Source organism: Cygnus olor, chromosome 31 (genome assembly GCF_009769625.2).
Source record: "Cygnus olor isolate bCygOlo1 chromosome 31, bCygOlo1.pri.v2, whole genome shotgun sequence".
Taxonomy (NCBI): domain Eukaryota; kingdom Metazoa; phylum Chordata; class Aves; order Anseriformes; family Anatidae; genus Cygnus; species Cygnus olor.
In genome coordinates, this window is record NC_054088.1 from 179,282 (window position 1) to 194,879 (window position 15,598).

General features: G+C 47.3%; 3 protein-coding genes across 3 annotated transcripts in view; 2 read left to right on the top strand and 1 right to left on the bottom strand.

Moving 5' to 3' along the window:
* Positions 1-1,385: 1,385 nt before the first annotated feature.
* LOC121062522 (zinc finger CCCH domain-containing protein 11A-like) lies at positions 1,386-5,628 on the top strand. The gene is made up of 8 exons (XM_040542571.1): positions 1,386-1,452; positions 1,929-2,048; positions 2,550-2,630; positions 3,053-3,163; positions 3,901-3,963; positions 4,229-4,324; positions 4,535-4,600; positions 5,114-5,628. The coding sequence occupies exons 1-8, from the start codon at positions 1,386-1,388 to the stop codon at positions 5,626-5,628; spliced, it is 1,119 nt and encodes a 372-aa protein (XP_040398505.1).
* A 3,502-nt stretch (positions 5,629-9,130) lies between these two features.
* On the top strand, positions 9,131-11,559 carry LOC121062523 (small nuclear ribonucleoprotein E-like). The gene is made up of 5 exons (XM_040542572.1): positions 9,131-9,221; positions 9,372-9,406; positions 10,392-10,454; positions 10,661-10,739; positions 11,362-11,559. Exons 1-5 carry the CDS (start codon positions 9,131-9,133, stop codon positions 11,415-11,417), a joined length of 324 nt encoding a protein of 107 aa, XP_040398506.1. The 3' UTR covers positions 11,418-11,559.
* A 3,113-nt stretch (positions 11,560-14,672) lies between these two features.
* LOC121062524 (olfactory receptor 14C36-like) overlaps positions 14,673-15,598 on the bottom strand; it is a 2,216-nt gene continuing 1,290 nt past the window's right edge. Inside the window, exon 2 of the mRNA XM_040542573.1 lies at positions 14,673-14,753. Coding sequence (XP_040398507.1) covers positions 14,673-14,753 — 81 coding nt within the window. The remainder of the gene's footprint in view (positions 14,754-15,598) is intronic.

Below are 15,598 nucleotides of genomic sequence, written 5' to 3' on the forward strand. Positions count from 1 at the left end.
GAGGGGGTGGGAGGAAGGAGAGGGAAATAAAATCAGTGCCTTAGGTATGTCTTAGCAAGATTTTCTTTTATTAGATACCGACAGTATTCTCTCAACAGATGCAGAATAACTGCTAAATAGACTGCTAAAACCTGCTGGAGCAGGGGGGTAATAAACAGGCTGTACTAGCCTCCTGAGAGCAGGCTTGAGAATGATCTATCAGGTCTCTTGTGTCCCGGAGTCCTTCAGATAATGCTGTTCTAGCTGCCTGGGGTAGGAAGCAGTGGGGAAAGTTAAAGGTGCAGAAGATCGAAGTCTCCAAGAAGTAGTTCTAGATGGAGTTAACCTAGGCAATTTAAGATGTTCTTTTTCCCTCTGAATAATCCTAGTATAATCCTAGGTGTATTAGTTTAACCCACCCTAAACTGCTGTCTGAGAGTGCCTGTCTTCTCAAACTGAATGATGACAAAGCTAAACGTGCATAGTGGTTACAGCTTATGCAAACTTTGTGAATACGCCCGGAAATACTATGCTTAAGTGATAAACTGACCTTTGGAATGATGTTTCAGCACTGTATTGTGACAGCCCTATCATCGCTGTCATGATCTGGAACTGTGCATCTCTTTGCAAACCTTAGGTGCATGTTATCACGAGCTTGTCTTTCTTTGTGTCTTCAGAAGAAGCGCAGTGAGATTCCCTGCTACTGGGAGAACCAGCCAGTAGGCTGTCAGAAAGCCAACTGTGCTTTTCATCACACCAAGGGACGTTACATCGATGGAGTCTTCTTACCAGCAAGCAAGAGTGAGTTTAGGTCCTTTTTCTTTAAGTATTGAAGAATTAATTTGGACTATTACTTAGTGGGTGCCAATACTGTAGGAGACATCAGGTAACCGTTCATTTGTGAGTGCAGGAGTGCAGTCATAGCTGCAGACTACCATCAGACATCAGAAATCAGACATCAGCTAAACCGAGTGTACTGCTGGTGTACCGCTGGTATTTGTTTTCTGCTTTCATGCTCAGCTTCTCTGGTTTGTGTGATATTTGCCTTGCAGTTTGCTTTCTGTTGTTTCATCTTCTGCTGGGTGGTAGGGAGATGTGTTGTTGTTTGAAGGTTAGTCATTGTTCACGGTGTAAACAGTGACTGGATGGGCAAAAGGAGATGCTGAATTCATTGTCTGTGCAGGTTATCTGCCTTACCTACCATCTTCGTGCATTGTGGTCAAAGTTTTAAACTGCCATATTACTGATGATCCTCCTCTTCCTCTAGCTATACTGCCAAGTCCACCTGAGTCTGCGGACGATGATTTGAAAGTGGCTCAGATGTCACTGCAGCAAAACAAACTTTCTGTCCAGTCCAATCCCTCTCCATAGCTAAGGGGGGGTGATGAAAGTGGAAAACTCAGAAAATGTCCCAAGCCCCTACACACCCTCCAGTTGTACTCAATGCTGCAGATGATGATGAAGATGATGATGGTGAGCATGTTTTGGTTCTTGGAAGGAATTTGTGCCGTAAATGATTGTGTAAATCACAGATGAACTGAGGTCTGACTAGCGATAGGGCAGGCAGTCTGGTCAGGTCAGTGGTGGCTTTGTCTGGCAGTCAGTGGACAGAACCTGAAATGTTGGAGGAAAGCTTAGAACCACTCCTGGCTTTAGCTGGTGTGTTGTGTAAAGCTCTATGTGAAACTAGGAAGGAAATTCCTTTTTTTTCTGCCTGAAGAGTAATATGTTGTGTAGTAGTTAAAGCTGCAGAGAGAATCTAGAGTCCTAGATGTTTTGTCCTAGTGTAGTCTACTTACGAGTTCATCAGGTCAGTGTAGCTGTATTAAGGAAAAAAAAAAAGGAAAAAAGCTTTTTTATATGAACCATGGACTGAAGCGTCATTGCATGAGCTACATAATCACGAACAATCTGGTCTATGCATTACTGAATAGATTTTTCCCCTTCAGATCAGCTTTTTGAGGAAGGAGAAGAAAGTAAAACTCCCGTCCAGCAACCGGCTGAGGAAGGCCAAAATGGATTACGGATGATTTCCACTCGGAAAGCCAGTGCTACTACTGCTAAACAAGGTATTCCGGCAACTGTAGTAGGATAAATCGGAAGGAGAACTTGACAATTAACTCGAAAGCAATGTGGCTTAAAAACACAACAGAATGTAGGGGTGCTGAATGGACTCGGTTATTTCCATGATCTCATTTCTACCTAATACCATCATGTGCCCATTGGGTCAGAACTCCTTTTCTTTACTTTTGGAGAACAAAACAGGGCCACAGCATGGAGTTGAAATGGCTGCACGTGCAGCCTTGCAACCACTGTTGAAAGCCATATCTAACGCTAGAGGGATCTAATATCATGTAAACGGATTAAAATTAAAACTACAATTTTCACCCTGAAGAGTGAAATGAGGGGCAAAATGCCATTGATTGTATGGTTCCTTCACTTGTGAGGAGTGTTGACAGGGTTTATTCTAAATACTTGTGAAAGTTCCTGAGCACTAAGAAGCCTGAGGATCTGTGGTCCTCAGTGAGCGCCTCTAAGCCTTAGTCTCATTAACGGTTTTCTGTTTTCAGAGGACGGTCTGAATTTTGGAATAAAAACACTTGAAGAAATCAAATGGCAGAAAATGAAGGAAAAAACTAAGAGACACGGTGGTGAGTTAATATTCCCTACTTTCTTACCCTGTTCACCTTCATCCTGTTTGATGGTGTTTTTTTTTTTTAAAAAAAACATTCTTCCAGTAATACCGGGTAGCTGGCTATGCTTTGGTGAATACAACTATTTGCCAAAGCAGTGAAATTTTATTGGCTTCGGAATGGCAGGTGATGGTGGCTGGGAGCTGCTTGAGGGATAGACTTCCATTTTTAGCTGGGGGCATCGAGCAACCTGATTCTCAGCCAGCTGGTATTCTAGATGGGAATTGCAAGGGCAACCAGAGGCAAATTAGTCACCTCTCTTATTTACATGCTCTGGTCACTGTATGTTTGACAGTAATGAATAATGAATAAGTTTTTTGTTCTTTGTGGTAGTTTTTTATGTTTGGTAAACTTCCTGATGTTTTGCTTGCTCTGAACAGAAGGTCCTTCAAGATCTTCTCCTCCTCCCGTCGATTCTATGATTTTTCCTGCTCCGGACAAGGAAAATGTCCGGACAGTGGTGAGAACTGTGACACTGTCTACAGAGGAAGGTAATAATTAATGCTTTTGCTTTGATTTCATTACTCCTAAACTGGAAGGTTAAGCAAGAATGAAGACAATTCCCCCATGTTAGCCTGCTGGTGCTGCCTTCTTCTGTTCAAAACGTGCTTTTATGCTGAAAGTCCCTGGTTGTACTGGAAAGCTTTGGTGCTCAGGTTAAGTGCAGTAGTAGGAGAAAGAAAAAAAGGTGTCAGGATGCAAATAGGGGGATAACTGAAAAACAGGAGAGTAACGAGAAGAAAGAGCTCTAGAAGACAGTGCTATGTAAGAAGCAATTTCTGAAGCTTCAAAGAGGCTGACAGTGGCAGGTGTGGACAGGAGTGTGATAGGAGTCTGTGTATAAATTGTATTGTTTAGAGTTGTGCAAATTCCTTTTAAAGGGAAAGAAGTGAAGAAGTACTTTTACTCATAGACATTCACCTTAGAAAGGAATATTTCTCAGCATTTGTACCTAATAATATTCTGCTTGCTTATGCAGCTTTGTTCTGCACAAAGTATAGCTGTCAAGCAGACTCAGATTCATTCTCTACTATCTCAGCTGGAATTTGAAGCAAACACTGGGACTATTAATACTTTTCCTAAGTTAATTGTAGTTGAAATATGAGTTTGTGTGGTTTAGCTGTCAAAACAGTGTCTTTCTGGGTTTTTTTTGGACATGGGCTAACAGTATAATATTTCTATTGGCCACTGGTTTCTATGAAATAGAAAAATTTTACTTTTGTTGTAGGGGAGGAACCTGTGATTCGACTAGATCTTGCTGAGAAACAAGGAAAACGGAAAGCCTCCGTGGGTAAGAACTTTTTATGAGCTGTTATTTAGGTGCCGCCTTCTATATATGACTGCATTAAAGAGTAGTTTTGACGTATGAGAGGAAAATGCATTGCAGTGGAGATCTGTGTTGACTGCAGAAATGGCAAAGAAAAAACCAAACATTTAGCAGCTGAAAGGCAATTTTATGAAAATATGCTTGAAAAATAGAAGCTTGTGGTTGACTGTTCTCAAATCTTCCTGCAAAGAAATGTTCTTAAAATATTGCTTGTTTTCTCTGTCTGAAGCTGATGTAAGCGCCCTTCCAGTGAAGCGCAGCCTCGCTGAAAGGCTGGGGAAGAAGGCGGAGGTGCCGGGAAATGCTGACAAAGCACCGAAGAGAGGTACAGCTCCTAAACAGGCATCTGGATTTGATTCCCGGGTTTTGTATTTAGGCTTTCTGTTTGTCCTTTTCCTGTGATGTTTCTTTTTGCATGTTGGCTGAGGTCTTAATCACTGCGATTCAAAGTTACCTTTCCTGTCTTGTTTTCAAATGTGAACACAAAGTTGACCTTTACGCAGCCTCCCTAATTTGTTCTTTTTCTGTTTTGCAGTTCAAGTTGCCAAGTCTGTGAAGGAGAGACTAGGCTTACCTTTTCAACAGACTAGTACTGCGAAAGGTAGCAACTGGATATTAAATATACTTTCTCCTTCTTCCTTTCCGTGAACTTAGACCGCTTTCCTACAGCCCTAAAAATTAATTGAAATGAAAACAAAGAAGTGATTCCTCTTGCTTGAGTGCTGAAGCTCTTCTGACAGCCACTCTCAGAAATGTGGCTCTAGGTGTGTGTTTATTTTCCACTTGTGCCTTGTCAAGGTTTTAAGCTGCTTCTGTGAACCATCATAAACAATTAGAATAGAACCACTGCCAGGAGCAGGAATTTGAAATGCAGTCTGAAAAAGTAATAAAGTAAACTAGCCTTTCTGGGTAGCAACTCTCTCGGGATAGGGCTGGTCTTCAAAATACAACAAGTGGCTCAGAGGAGGAGGAGAATGTTAGGCTATTGTCCTAAGATGCGTTATTGGGAACGCTCAGCATTAGTTTTCCTTAGTACTGTGACAAATTTTGGAGACTTCAAATATTGTTGGACTCTCTTGAAACGTTGGTGCTTCTCATTTCTTGATGATGACAGGGAAGGCTGCTAAGCCAAAGGGAGAGATCCATGTGAAAACACTGGAGGAAATCCGTCGTGAGAGAGCTCTTCAGAGACGAGAAACTCAAGCCAAAGCCCACGCTGAATGGCATGATAAAACCGAAGATCCCAGCGCAGGGGCAAGACCCGCTCCTGCAGGTCGCGTCAAAACTTTCTCCGAAGCCTTGGCTGAAAAAAAGAAGAACGGCTTGGTAGAAGAGAAGAAAAAAGCAGGAGAATTCCATCCCAAGATAAAAATTCAGGGTGAGCCCAAGAAGCAGAGTGTGCTCACTCTGTCCAGGCCCGGCAAAGTGCAGTCGAAGGAGCCGGCAGGTAAAGTCAAGGCAGAAGGAGAAGTGCGTGTTAAAACCTTGGAGGAAATAAAACGCGAGAAAGCTCTGCGGATGCAGCAGTGTGGAGGAAATGTGCCAGCTCCCCCAGCACGACCTGGACCTGCCCCAGCAGGGCAGAAATGGTTACGGAACACAAAGCTAACAGGTAATGAGATGCTTTAAGACCTGCCCCGGTGAGGTGCTTCCCATATTGAGCAAGTTCAGTTTGCTCAGGATCTGCTTTGCTTTTTCCTTCAATGCAGAGGATAAAAGAGTTTAAGGCTACAAAGTTCAAAGGCAAGGAAGGGCCAGAATATGCAACCGTGTCTGTTTTCATTAATTAAGTGTTAAAGGTTAGAGTTACTTAGGTTGTCTTCTGAAATACAGGCAGAAGATGACAATTCTCATGTTGTAACTCTGGCTGGGTGCCTTTCACCACTTAATGCTACAAAGCAAAGTGCGTATTTTCTTTTGCTTAGTTCATTTCTTCTCCTGCCAGCCAGATGTTAGGTCAGGAATGGGAGACTAGAATATGATACTACAAATTTGGACTTTGTAGAACAACTTAATACATTTGGTGGGACATCCCTGCAGGGGAGAGGAAGCTGGTACAACAATTGCATGCACTCTCTTGTCTTACTAGAATTGCTGCTTTTTCCTTGCCTAGAGGGAGCAAGACTTTAAATACAAAAGCTGTCAATATTTGTGAATCTTACTAGACTTCATACAACGTCTTAGAGTATTGCTTGCACTTAGGATCGCTCTGCGTCTGAGTTTCCCTCATCCTGGATTATGATTTACTGTAGCTATTCAGTTTCTTTGTTCCTTTGTATGGATTGTTGGTAGACAGAGTTTCCTATGTGGAAAATATTGCTGAGAATCCAGGCAATGGCAGTGTAAGTTAGTCCCCCAGGGCTCAGTGCTGGGGCCGGTCCTCTTTAATATCTTTATCGACGACCTGGATGAGGGGATCGAGTGCACCCTCAGTAAGTTTGCAGATGACACCAAGTTAGGTGCGTGTGTCGATCTGCTCGAGGGAAAGAAGGCTCTGCAGGAAGATCTGGACAGGCTGGACCGATGGGCTGAGGTCAACTGCATGAAGTTCAAAAAGGCCAAGTGCTGGGTCCTGCACCTGGGGCGCAACAACCCCAAGCAGCGCTACAGGCTGGGAGATGAGTGGCTGGAAAGCTGCCTGGCGGAGAAGGACCTGGGAGTACTGGTTGATAGTCGGCTGAATATGAGCCAGCAGTGTGCTCAGGTGGCCAAGAAGGCCAATAGCATCCTGGCTTGCATAAGAAGCAGTGTGGCCAGCAGGTCTAAGGAGGTGATTGTCCCCCTGTACTCGGCTCTGGTGAGGCCGCACCTTGAGTACTGTGTTCAGTTTTGGGCCCCTCGCTACAAGAAGGACATGGAGGTGCTCGAGAGAGTCCAGAGAAGGGCAACGAAGCTGGTGAGGGGTCTGGAGAACAAGTCTTATGAGGAGCGCCTGAGGGAGCTGGGGTTGTTTAGCCTGGAGAAGAGGAGGCTCAGGGGAGACCTCATCGCTCTCTATAGGTACCTTAAAGGAAGCTGTAGAGAGGTTGGGGTTGGTCTATTCTCCAATGTGCCTGGTGCCAGGACGAGGGGGAATGGGCTAAAGTTGCACCAGGGGAGGTTTAGGTTGGATATTAGGAAGAACTTCTTTACCGAAAGGGTTGTTAGGCATTGGAATGGGCTGCCCAGGGAGGTGGTTGAGTCGCCATCCCTGGAGGTCTTTAAACGACGTTTAGATGTAGCCCTTAGTGATATGGTTTAGTGGAGGACTTGTTAGTGTTAGGGCAGAGGTTGGACTAGATGATCTTGGAGGTCTCTTCCAACCTAGACGATTCTGTGATTCTGTGATTCTGTAATTCTGCTGGCCAAATACAGTTAACTATGTAGAAGGGCTGTGGAAATGAGTAAGAGAAGGTGGATTTTTCATGAGGCAGAGCAAGACTGTATCAGTTCTCTCTTCCTTTTACTCTAGCCAACTTTAACCTGGTTGCGAAGCCTTGGGATGGGAAAGTCGCTTCCCCCAAGAAGGCGGCACTGAAACGTAAGGCACCTGGGAGTTTTCCCTCTGCTGGAGCAGCTGTGAAACCATGGACTGCCTTTGATGCTGACACAATGGGACCTCCAGCCAAAAAAGCAGCTATGGTAAGGACAGGGGTTAATGCAGAAATGGATCCCTTGTAAAATTTATACCCTCCTCTAGGAGAAAAGATGGAAAACTCCAATGTTCTCCAGGCCTTCTGTTTCCTTTGAAATCCAGTAGCTGCCTACAGAATTCTTGTAGTACCCTTCCATATTTCTTAGATTAATGGCACTATTTACTTAGTACTCTGTGATTCTGTGATTTCTCTGGTGTGGAGGATTTTGTCCATTAATGCTGTCTTCTTCAAAGACACAAGACCGTTAGTAACCTCCAAGTGAATATTAACTTTCTTCAGGAGCACCTTGGTTTTGTATTTTGGCTAAGACTCCGCAATGCCAGAGGAGAAGCGGCATGGAGGAAAAAGCTATTAAGGAATCTTTTACCCATGGGTCATAAATACTGTTTTGCTGCTTTCTAGGCTGTTCCAGCCATGCTGGAGCATGACCCAGCCACCAGACTTGAAGAAAATCCCCAAAACAGGTGATGACCACAACTTGTTCTTTTTCTTAATCGGTGTATATCCCCAGTGAAACATAAGTTCTGTCACATGTGGGGAAGAAATGGCTTTGAGAGAAAACAATTCAGGAGGAGGAGAGCTCAGAGACTGCGGCCGGCTTCGGCCACCTTCCCCTCGCTTTCCCTCTCCGTGTTCAAACCGAGCACTGTTCTGCCGTCGACCTTCGCTGCCTCTGCCCGCGGCGCTGGGCTTTCGCGTGTGCCATTGCTCCTGTACATATTTTATCCTTCCTCTTGTAAGGAATGGTCCAGCAATTCATGTCACTAAGGGATTTGAAGGGTTAACATTGAGGCCCGGCTCTAGGTGATAAGAGAACAAAGGGGTTTTTAGGGAAAACTGCTGACTACTGCACGGGATGTTGCTAGAGTTTCTGAAATCCGGCCCAGAGGCTACCAAAGAAGGAGGAAGGGGGAGCTGAAGGACAATTGAAGGACAAAAGCCTGGGAGGAAGACAACCAGCCTTCAGCCCGAGCAACCCCCGAGAGACCACCAGAGACTGATACGCAGGCGCCCCTGGGAGGGTTTTGGATTCCGGAAACCAATTACAATAACCCTGCCTCTTCTAGAAGTAGTAATGAATATGTATTAGCCTGGGAGCATAAAAACCAGCCGCCTTACGTAACAGGTGTGCGTCCGGGTGGAGCAGAGACTCCCGGCGCACCCAGCGCTGTTTGCTTGCCTCTATTCGTTTAATCAATTGTAAACTTTGATTGTAATCCTATCTGGGACTCAGTCATTTATAACACTTTTTATATTTGTATTTTATTTAAGGCTGTCTTGCCCCCCTCCGCCCCCCCGCCCGCCTCGCTGCTCGCCAATAAAGCTGGCGCAGGGACACCTGCCTGCGACCATAGAGACGCGGTCCTCCCAGCCTGCTAGAGTGTCCCCCTGCGGTCTTCCAGCATCCCAGCGTCCCTTGCGCGCTCCCGCCCGGCCTCAGCGGCTTCCGGCGGCGGCAGAGCAGGGGCGGCGGGAGCAGCGAGGTGGCGGCAGCCATGGCGTCCCGCGGGCAGGGCCAGAAGGTGCAGAAGGTGATGGTGCAGCCCATCGTAGCCTTCCTGCGGCCGGGGGGCGACGGGGGAGCGGGTGGAGGGTGGCCCGGGCCTCAGGGGTCTCGGCCCGGGCCTTGAGGCCTTGTCCCGGGGCCCTGGGGCCTCATTCCAGGGTTTGAGGCCTTGTCCTGAGGCCTTGTCCCGGGCCTGGAGCTCTTGTCCCCGTGCTGAGCCCTTAACGCAGCGCCCCAGAACCTCATCTTCCGCTACCTGCAGAACGTGAGTTGCGCGGGGAGAGGACGGGGAGGGGATGGGGATGGGGATTTGGGGGGGGGTGGGGGGAGCGGGGAGGGTCCGGGGATCCCCCTCGCTGAGTTTTCGGCTCCCACCCGTTGCTCGGGGCAGGTTTGTGGGGAATGGAGAGCTGTGCGGCGTGCTGGTGGGTACAAGGAGCTGCTGCGCAGCCCGGCGTTTCCCCCTTGTGTTAACGGGAGTGGGATCGTGCAGCCGGGCGTGCAGGGGTGTTCCCTTGTGACTGGAAACGTGTTCTTCAGCAAACGTGTAGTATTCACCTGTTACAAATTACTCTTAGTCAGAGAGAATTTGAATTAAGTCAATTAGTTTATTGAGTAAGCGATCAGCAAGCAAAACAGCGCTGGGCGGCCGGGGAGCCCATGCTCCTCCAAACGGCGCGCAACTTCCCCCTTTTGCAGTCCCCTTTTATCAACAGGCCCTTCCGGGGTTACGTGGCTTTCTTCTACGCGGCTGCGTCAATTGTTGCTAGGGGGTCGTCTCTGTCCCTCTGGTGGTCGCACAGATGAAGGCAGTAGTAGTCGTCTTCCTCATTTCTCTCTCTCATCTCTCTCTCTCTTCCTTATTTGGTTATATTAGTCCTCAAGACAGGGAAGTAGGTTATCGATTTAGCAATCCGCTATTTATACAACGTTCCCTTAGCCATGTATCCGAGACATCCTGTTTCTGGGGGATGTCTCAGCATTTCAACCACTGTTTGAGCAACTCCCGTTGTTCCCTTCTTAATGTAGCAAAATAATGAACAAACATTCTTATTGTCAATCACATCACCCAATCATATAACACTCTAAAATGTCAGACTGTTAATTGAAACTGCCCCTGAGAGTTGCTCCTTGGAGCGTTTGAGAGCTCTAGCGGCTATGGTTAGCGGGTATTTCTAAACACACGAGAGAGAACAAAACTGCTCGCGGTGTTTGTGTTCCAATTTACTCTCCTCCTTACCATTCCGCAGAGGTCGAGTATCCAGGTGTGGCTTTACGAGCAAGTGAACATGCGGACAGAAGGCTGCATCATCGGGAGTATCAGCACGGCCCCGCGTTACGTCGTTAGTTTGTTTTCCCTCATTCACAATCCTATTTTTTCTTGTCAAGAAAAACTAGCACAAGGGAAAAAAAAATCGTACTTCTCTAACAATTAGTCTTCATTGTCCAACCTGGGTCAGCAAAGCTGATGATGGTTTGTGTTGTTGCTGAACTAATTGGCATTGTTGCTGATTTCTGGGGCTTTGACGAGTACGTGAATTTGGTGCTGGACGACGCAGAGGAGGTTCACTCCAAGACAAAATCAAGGAAACAGCTGGGTGTGTCGTGTGCCTGTGCAACCCGAGTGATGCGCGGTCTGAAACCTGTCTGGGTGAGCCTTCTAGATAGCAGCACTGAGAGGTACCAAAGGTGTGACGAGCCTTGATGTTGAAGTTCAGCAAGCAATTACTGGCTACATCTCTGTCCCTGATGATTTTTGAGCTGGTCATTTTGCTGAATGAAGGAGAATCTGTCCCTGCCTGAGACCAGTTCTGGTCTTTGAAACGTGTAATGCCAGGCAGCCTGCACTGGCTGGAGGAGTCTGGTCACAGCTCCTTCCAGCTGCACCTAGAGCCGGTGGCCCTGGGCGATTCTCACACTTGCTGTGATCTCTGAGTCAAAGCAGGGAGCCACGGTAGCGGCAGTGTTTCTTTCCCACCTGCTGGTGGACAGAAGCAACGATGTGTGCCCAGTGCTGGGGTTTTCAGCAGGGACAGCGTGCTGCTGGAACGGGGACGGTGGCTGGAGTGGCACTTGTGAGTGTGGGGCAGCTGGCAGGAAGAGGACTCTGCGTGATGGGCAAAACCCTGCTCAACCACACGGAATACTTTCTGAAAACACGAGATTATTCTCAGATTCTGGGCTCTCTCTAATCCCCTCTTTCCCTTCTCTGTGCTGCAGGCAGGATCCTGTTAAAAGGGGACAACATCACTCTTCTACAGAGCGTTTCTAACTAGAATTTGCCATCCTTAGAACAAAGGTGGCTGCCGTGCTGCGGAGTGACTGAGTGCCAGGGGAACGTGGCCCGCTGGTAGATAGGAAGCTATTTGGAACTGGGGTTGCATGCTGAGGTCAAAAGTCCTTCCTTTGTGGGAGCGAGTTGTTCGTAGCTTGAACCAATACGTGATGTATTTCACAAATAACCATTTTTCACATTGACTGTAAATGGAAAAGACAAATCTGCTTGTTTTCAGTCTCTTCCTTCTGTGAATGGAGAAGGAGGAGAAATATAGAAGCGTGGGCTTTTCTTTTTGCTGTGGATCTGATAAGTTTCGATAACGATATGTGCTTTCTTGAACATGACATCTGCATTATGTGGCCAGGGTGGACTCGTTCAGGGCACCGAAGCCCCACACAGTCCTTGAGCTAGCAGGGTGCTAAGGAGACTGTTGGAGATTTTGCATCCAATTGCAGCCCTTTGTTGCTGCAGTGACAGGTTCCTCAGATTCTTTCTAAAAAGGATTTCACTTCTTGAGAACCTTTTTGGGAGTGTTTATTGTGGATCAATCAGCAAAAGTATCTTAGTGGTCCCGTGAGGGATTTGGGGCTGTGGTGCAGTAACGCAGCGTTTACAAGTGTTACTGATACGCATGCTTGTCAAATACCATCTCCAGATCAGAGAGTGAGAGCGGGCAGCCGGTTTGGCTTAAATCTGTCACTTCTTGCTGCTTTGGACAGAGCCTGTAGATTAAACCCCTGTGCTGTTCAATAAGCTGGGGTATCAGATGTGTCGGTTGGGTTTTTATCATTTGATTTCTTTTTTTTATCCGTTTGGAGATCTGTCTGTTCTATTTAAGTTTCCCCAAGAGAGCTGAGTTGCTTGGTGCATCGACCAAAGATAAGTTCCCTGACTGACTTGGGACAACCAGTCCCCATCGTTCCCAAACGATGTCGTTTGGGAACAGGAGGCATTCCGTGTCACCAGCAGTGGGCACATAGGGAACAAACTAGTATCTTACGAGGTCCTCCACATCTGCCTTTCATTTTGTCCTTGGTTTGCCAGCTGGAGCTTTCAGGAGGTGAGGAAGGAGGCTGTCCCAGTCAGTAGTTCAGGTGTTGCAGGGTAGTTGTGATGCAGCGCTTGTAAAATTTACCTGCCCGCATCTCCTGTTACAGGCAGCCCCCCCTGGGCCCTGAGAGACAGGGAGCTGCTGCCCGGGGTTAGGCCCAAGGTCCCCTGTCAGGCCCAGGGCCGCCCTTCCCCTCGCCCTGCCCTTCCCTCCCGCTCCTCAGCCCTTGCTCAGGACTTTTGTGCCGTCTGGCCGTGCGTCTGGCTGTCTGTCCATCCATCCGGCCGTCTGTCCGTCGATCTGGCCCTGTGTCCCTCCGTCCCACCGCCCTGCCCCATCCCTGCCGTCTCCCTAGGGAAGCAAAGAGTCCCTGGGCTGCCTTCAGGGGGGAGGTTCTGCTGAGGAAATTAGAGCTTCGCCCTTAACGGGTGCCTTGCGAGTTATTTTCAGTTCCAACCTTCTGCCTTCCTTTCGTAGCAGTGCCTCTAAGGGGTGCGCTGTAAGGTAGGCGTCATCTGGCGCGCTGCTCCTCCGTTTCCCAAAGGAACTGCCTTCAGGATCTGACTAACTCTGGATGCACCCGCTTGTCACCTTAATTTCTCCTTTAGTTTGCTGGAAACAACCCGCTTGGGTGACCTTTGTGTTTGTTTCTTAAAACTTGGCTCGAGGAGGTCTCTGTTTCCTTGTGCTCATGTTCATGATGAAAGTGCAGAAGGGATGCACACTGCTGCACGGGTCAGTACTGTTGCCAGGATGGGAATGTTACGCCTACCGGCCCTCTGGTGCTGTTAGGCTGCACTCGGAGTGTGAGCTCTGGGCCTTATTTCGAAAATACTGCGTTATTTGAGTGTACAAAGCCGAGATATTCTGCGGATAGGTGATTCTCAAACCACGTCAGAACCACCGCTGTGGCGTGTGCTGGAGTCGGACGCGCGTTTGACTGATCAGGCGGAGCAGGTGAATTGAATTTGTTGCTGGATGGCGAGGTGTTCTGGGGGAAGAGCTAGTCTAAGGAAAACTTCCTCTTACTGCCCCTTCCCATCTCAAATGGCCGCTGCCTGGGGAAATTGGTTCTTTATGAGATTAACTACAGTGTTACAGTGAGGACGAGGAATTTAAAAAAAAAAAAAAAAAAAAAGGAAAAAGAAAGGAAGTATGTATTCTTTCACATACTCTCTTTTCCCCGAGAGTAAATGTTGTAGCTTCAGCAGTACCCTTCCTCTGGAAACGATTCCCAGTGCCTGCTCAGACACTGGGGAGGAAAATGACAGAGAGAGCAATGGAGGAGAGCCACCCGATATAAATAAAGGAAAAAAGGGGTTATGGATTAAGGGAAAGCCACTACATAAAAAATTGGTGCTCTCTAAAAATTGGTTAAGGGTTTGGGACCTGCAGGTGCTGCCCACACCTGCGTGTGTTGCAGTCGTGCCTGTTGCCACTGCGCAAAATGGAGAGAGCTTCTTTGTCGAATGCAGCATGTTAAAGCATGCGCCATTGCCCGGAAGAAAAGCACGGACTTCCCTCATGTGGGACTTCTTCCCTATTGATCTGTGGTTAACTGAAGGTTTACCATAACCTGCATATGTTTCAAAAAACAAAACAAAACAAAACAAAAACCAACACCAACATTAAAGAGTGGCAAGGCAGATGCGCATCTGGGGACTCTGACTCATGGGTGACATCACCAAGCAAAGCACTGTGAGCGCTTCGGGTCGGGGCTGCTGCGGCGAGCCTCGCAGGCGGGAGGGAGAGCGGGTACGGTTCGCCTGTGGCGGGTCTGTGTCAGCCCTCTGCCCTGGTGGCTTCGTTAGCAGTGAGAGTTTGACTCCCGTGTTCCCAACTTTCGCTTCTGCACCGAGCGTGTGGCAGAGCCCGCAAGCTGCTTCCTCATCTGGAAGAGGAAGAGGAGTGACCTCAACTGTGCCGAGGTAAAGCAGAACTGCCCCAAAAACAACAGGCCCTGTTTTGTTCTCCAAAAGTAAAGAAAAGGAGTTCACCTTTCTGACCCAATGGGCACATGATGGTATTAGGTAGAAATGAGATCATGGAAATAACCGAGTCCATTCAGCACCCCTACATTCTGTTGTGTTTTTAAGCCACATTGCTTTCGAGTTAATTGTCAAGTTCTCCTTCCGATTTATCCTACTACAGGTGCCGGAATACCTTGTTTAGCAGTAGTAGCACTGGCTTTCCGAGTGGAAATCATCCGTAATCCATTTTGGCCTTCCTCAGCTGGTTGCTGGACGGGAGTTTTACTTTCTTCTCCTTCCTCACAAAGCTGGTCTGAAGGGGAAAAATCTATTCAGTAATGCATAGACCAGATTGTTCGTGATTATGTAGCTCATGCAATGACGCTTCAGTCCATGGTTCATATAAAAAAGCTTTTTTCCTTTTTTTTTTTCCTTAATACAGCTACACTGACCTGATGAACTCGTAAGTAGACTACACTAGGACAAAACATCTAGGACTCTAGATTCTCTCTGCAGCTTTAACTACTACACAACATATTACTCTTCAGGCAGAAAAAAAAGGAATTTCCTTCCTAGTTTCACATAGAGCTTTACACAACACACCAGCTAAAGCCAGGAGTGGTTCTAAGCTTTCCTCCAACATTTCAGGTTCTGTCCACTGACTGCCAGACAAAGCCACCACTGACCTGACCAGACTGCCTGCCCTATCGCTAGTCAGACCTCAGTTCATCTGTGATTTACACAATCATTTACGGCACAAATTCCTTCCAAGAACCAAAACATGCTCACCATCATCATCTTCATCATCATCTGCAGCATTGAGTACAACTGGAGGGTGTGTAGGGGCTTGGGACATTTTCTGAGTTTTCCACTTTCATCACCCCCCTTAGCTATGGAGAGGGATTGGACTGGACAGAAAGTTTGTTTTGCTGCAGTGACATCTGAGCCACTTTCAAATCATCGTCCGCGGACTCAGGCGGACTTGGCAGCGTAGCTAGAGGAAGAGGAGGATCATCAGTAATATGGCAGTTTAAAACTTTGACCACAATGCACGAAGATGGTAGGTAAGGCAGATAACCTGCACAGACAATGAATTCAGCATCTCCTTTTGCCCATCCCGTCACTGTTTACACCGTGAACAATGACTAACCTTCAAAC

Excerpts from the sequence above, each read along its gene's own strand:
- LOC121062522 (XM_040542571.1), top strand. The coding sequence starts at position 1,386 with ATGTCCCAAGCCCCTACACACCCTCCAGTTGTACTCAATGCTGCAGAT. Across the intron at positions 1,453-1,928 it reads TGATGATGAAGATGATGATG|ATCAGCTTTTTGAGGAAGGA; the intron begins GTGAGCATGTTT and ends TTTCCCCTTCAG. Across the intron at positions 4,325-4,534 it reads TGACAAAGCACCGAAGAGAG|TTCAAGTTGCCAAGTCTGTG; the intron begins GTACAGCTCCTA and ends TCTGTTTTGCAG.
- LOC121062523 (XM_040542572.1), top strand. The coding sequence starts at position 9,131 with ATGGCGTCCCGCGGGCAGGGCCAGAAGGTGCAGAAGGTGATGGTGCAG. Across the intron at positions 9,407-10,391 it reads TCTTCCGCTACCTGCAGAAC|AGGTCGAGTATCCAGGTGTG; the intron begins GTGAGTTGCGCG and ends ACCATTCCGCAG. Across the intron at positions 10,455-10,660 it reads GGACAGAAGGCTGCATCATC|GGCTTTGACGAGTACGTGAA; the intron begins GGGAGTATCAGC and ends GCTGATTTCTGG.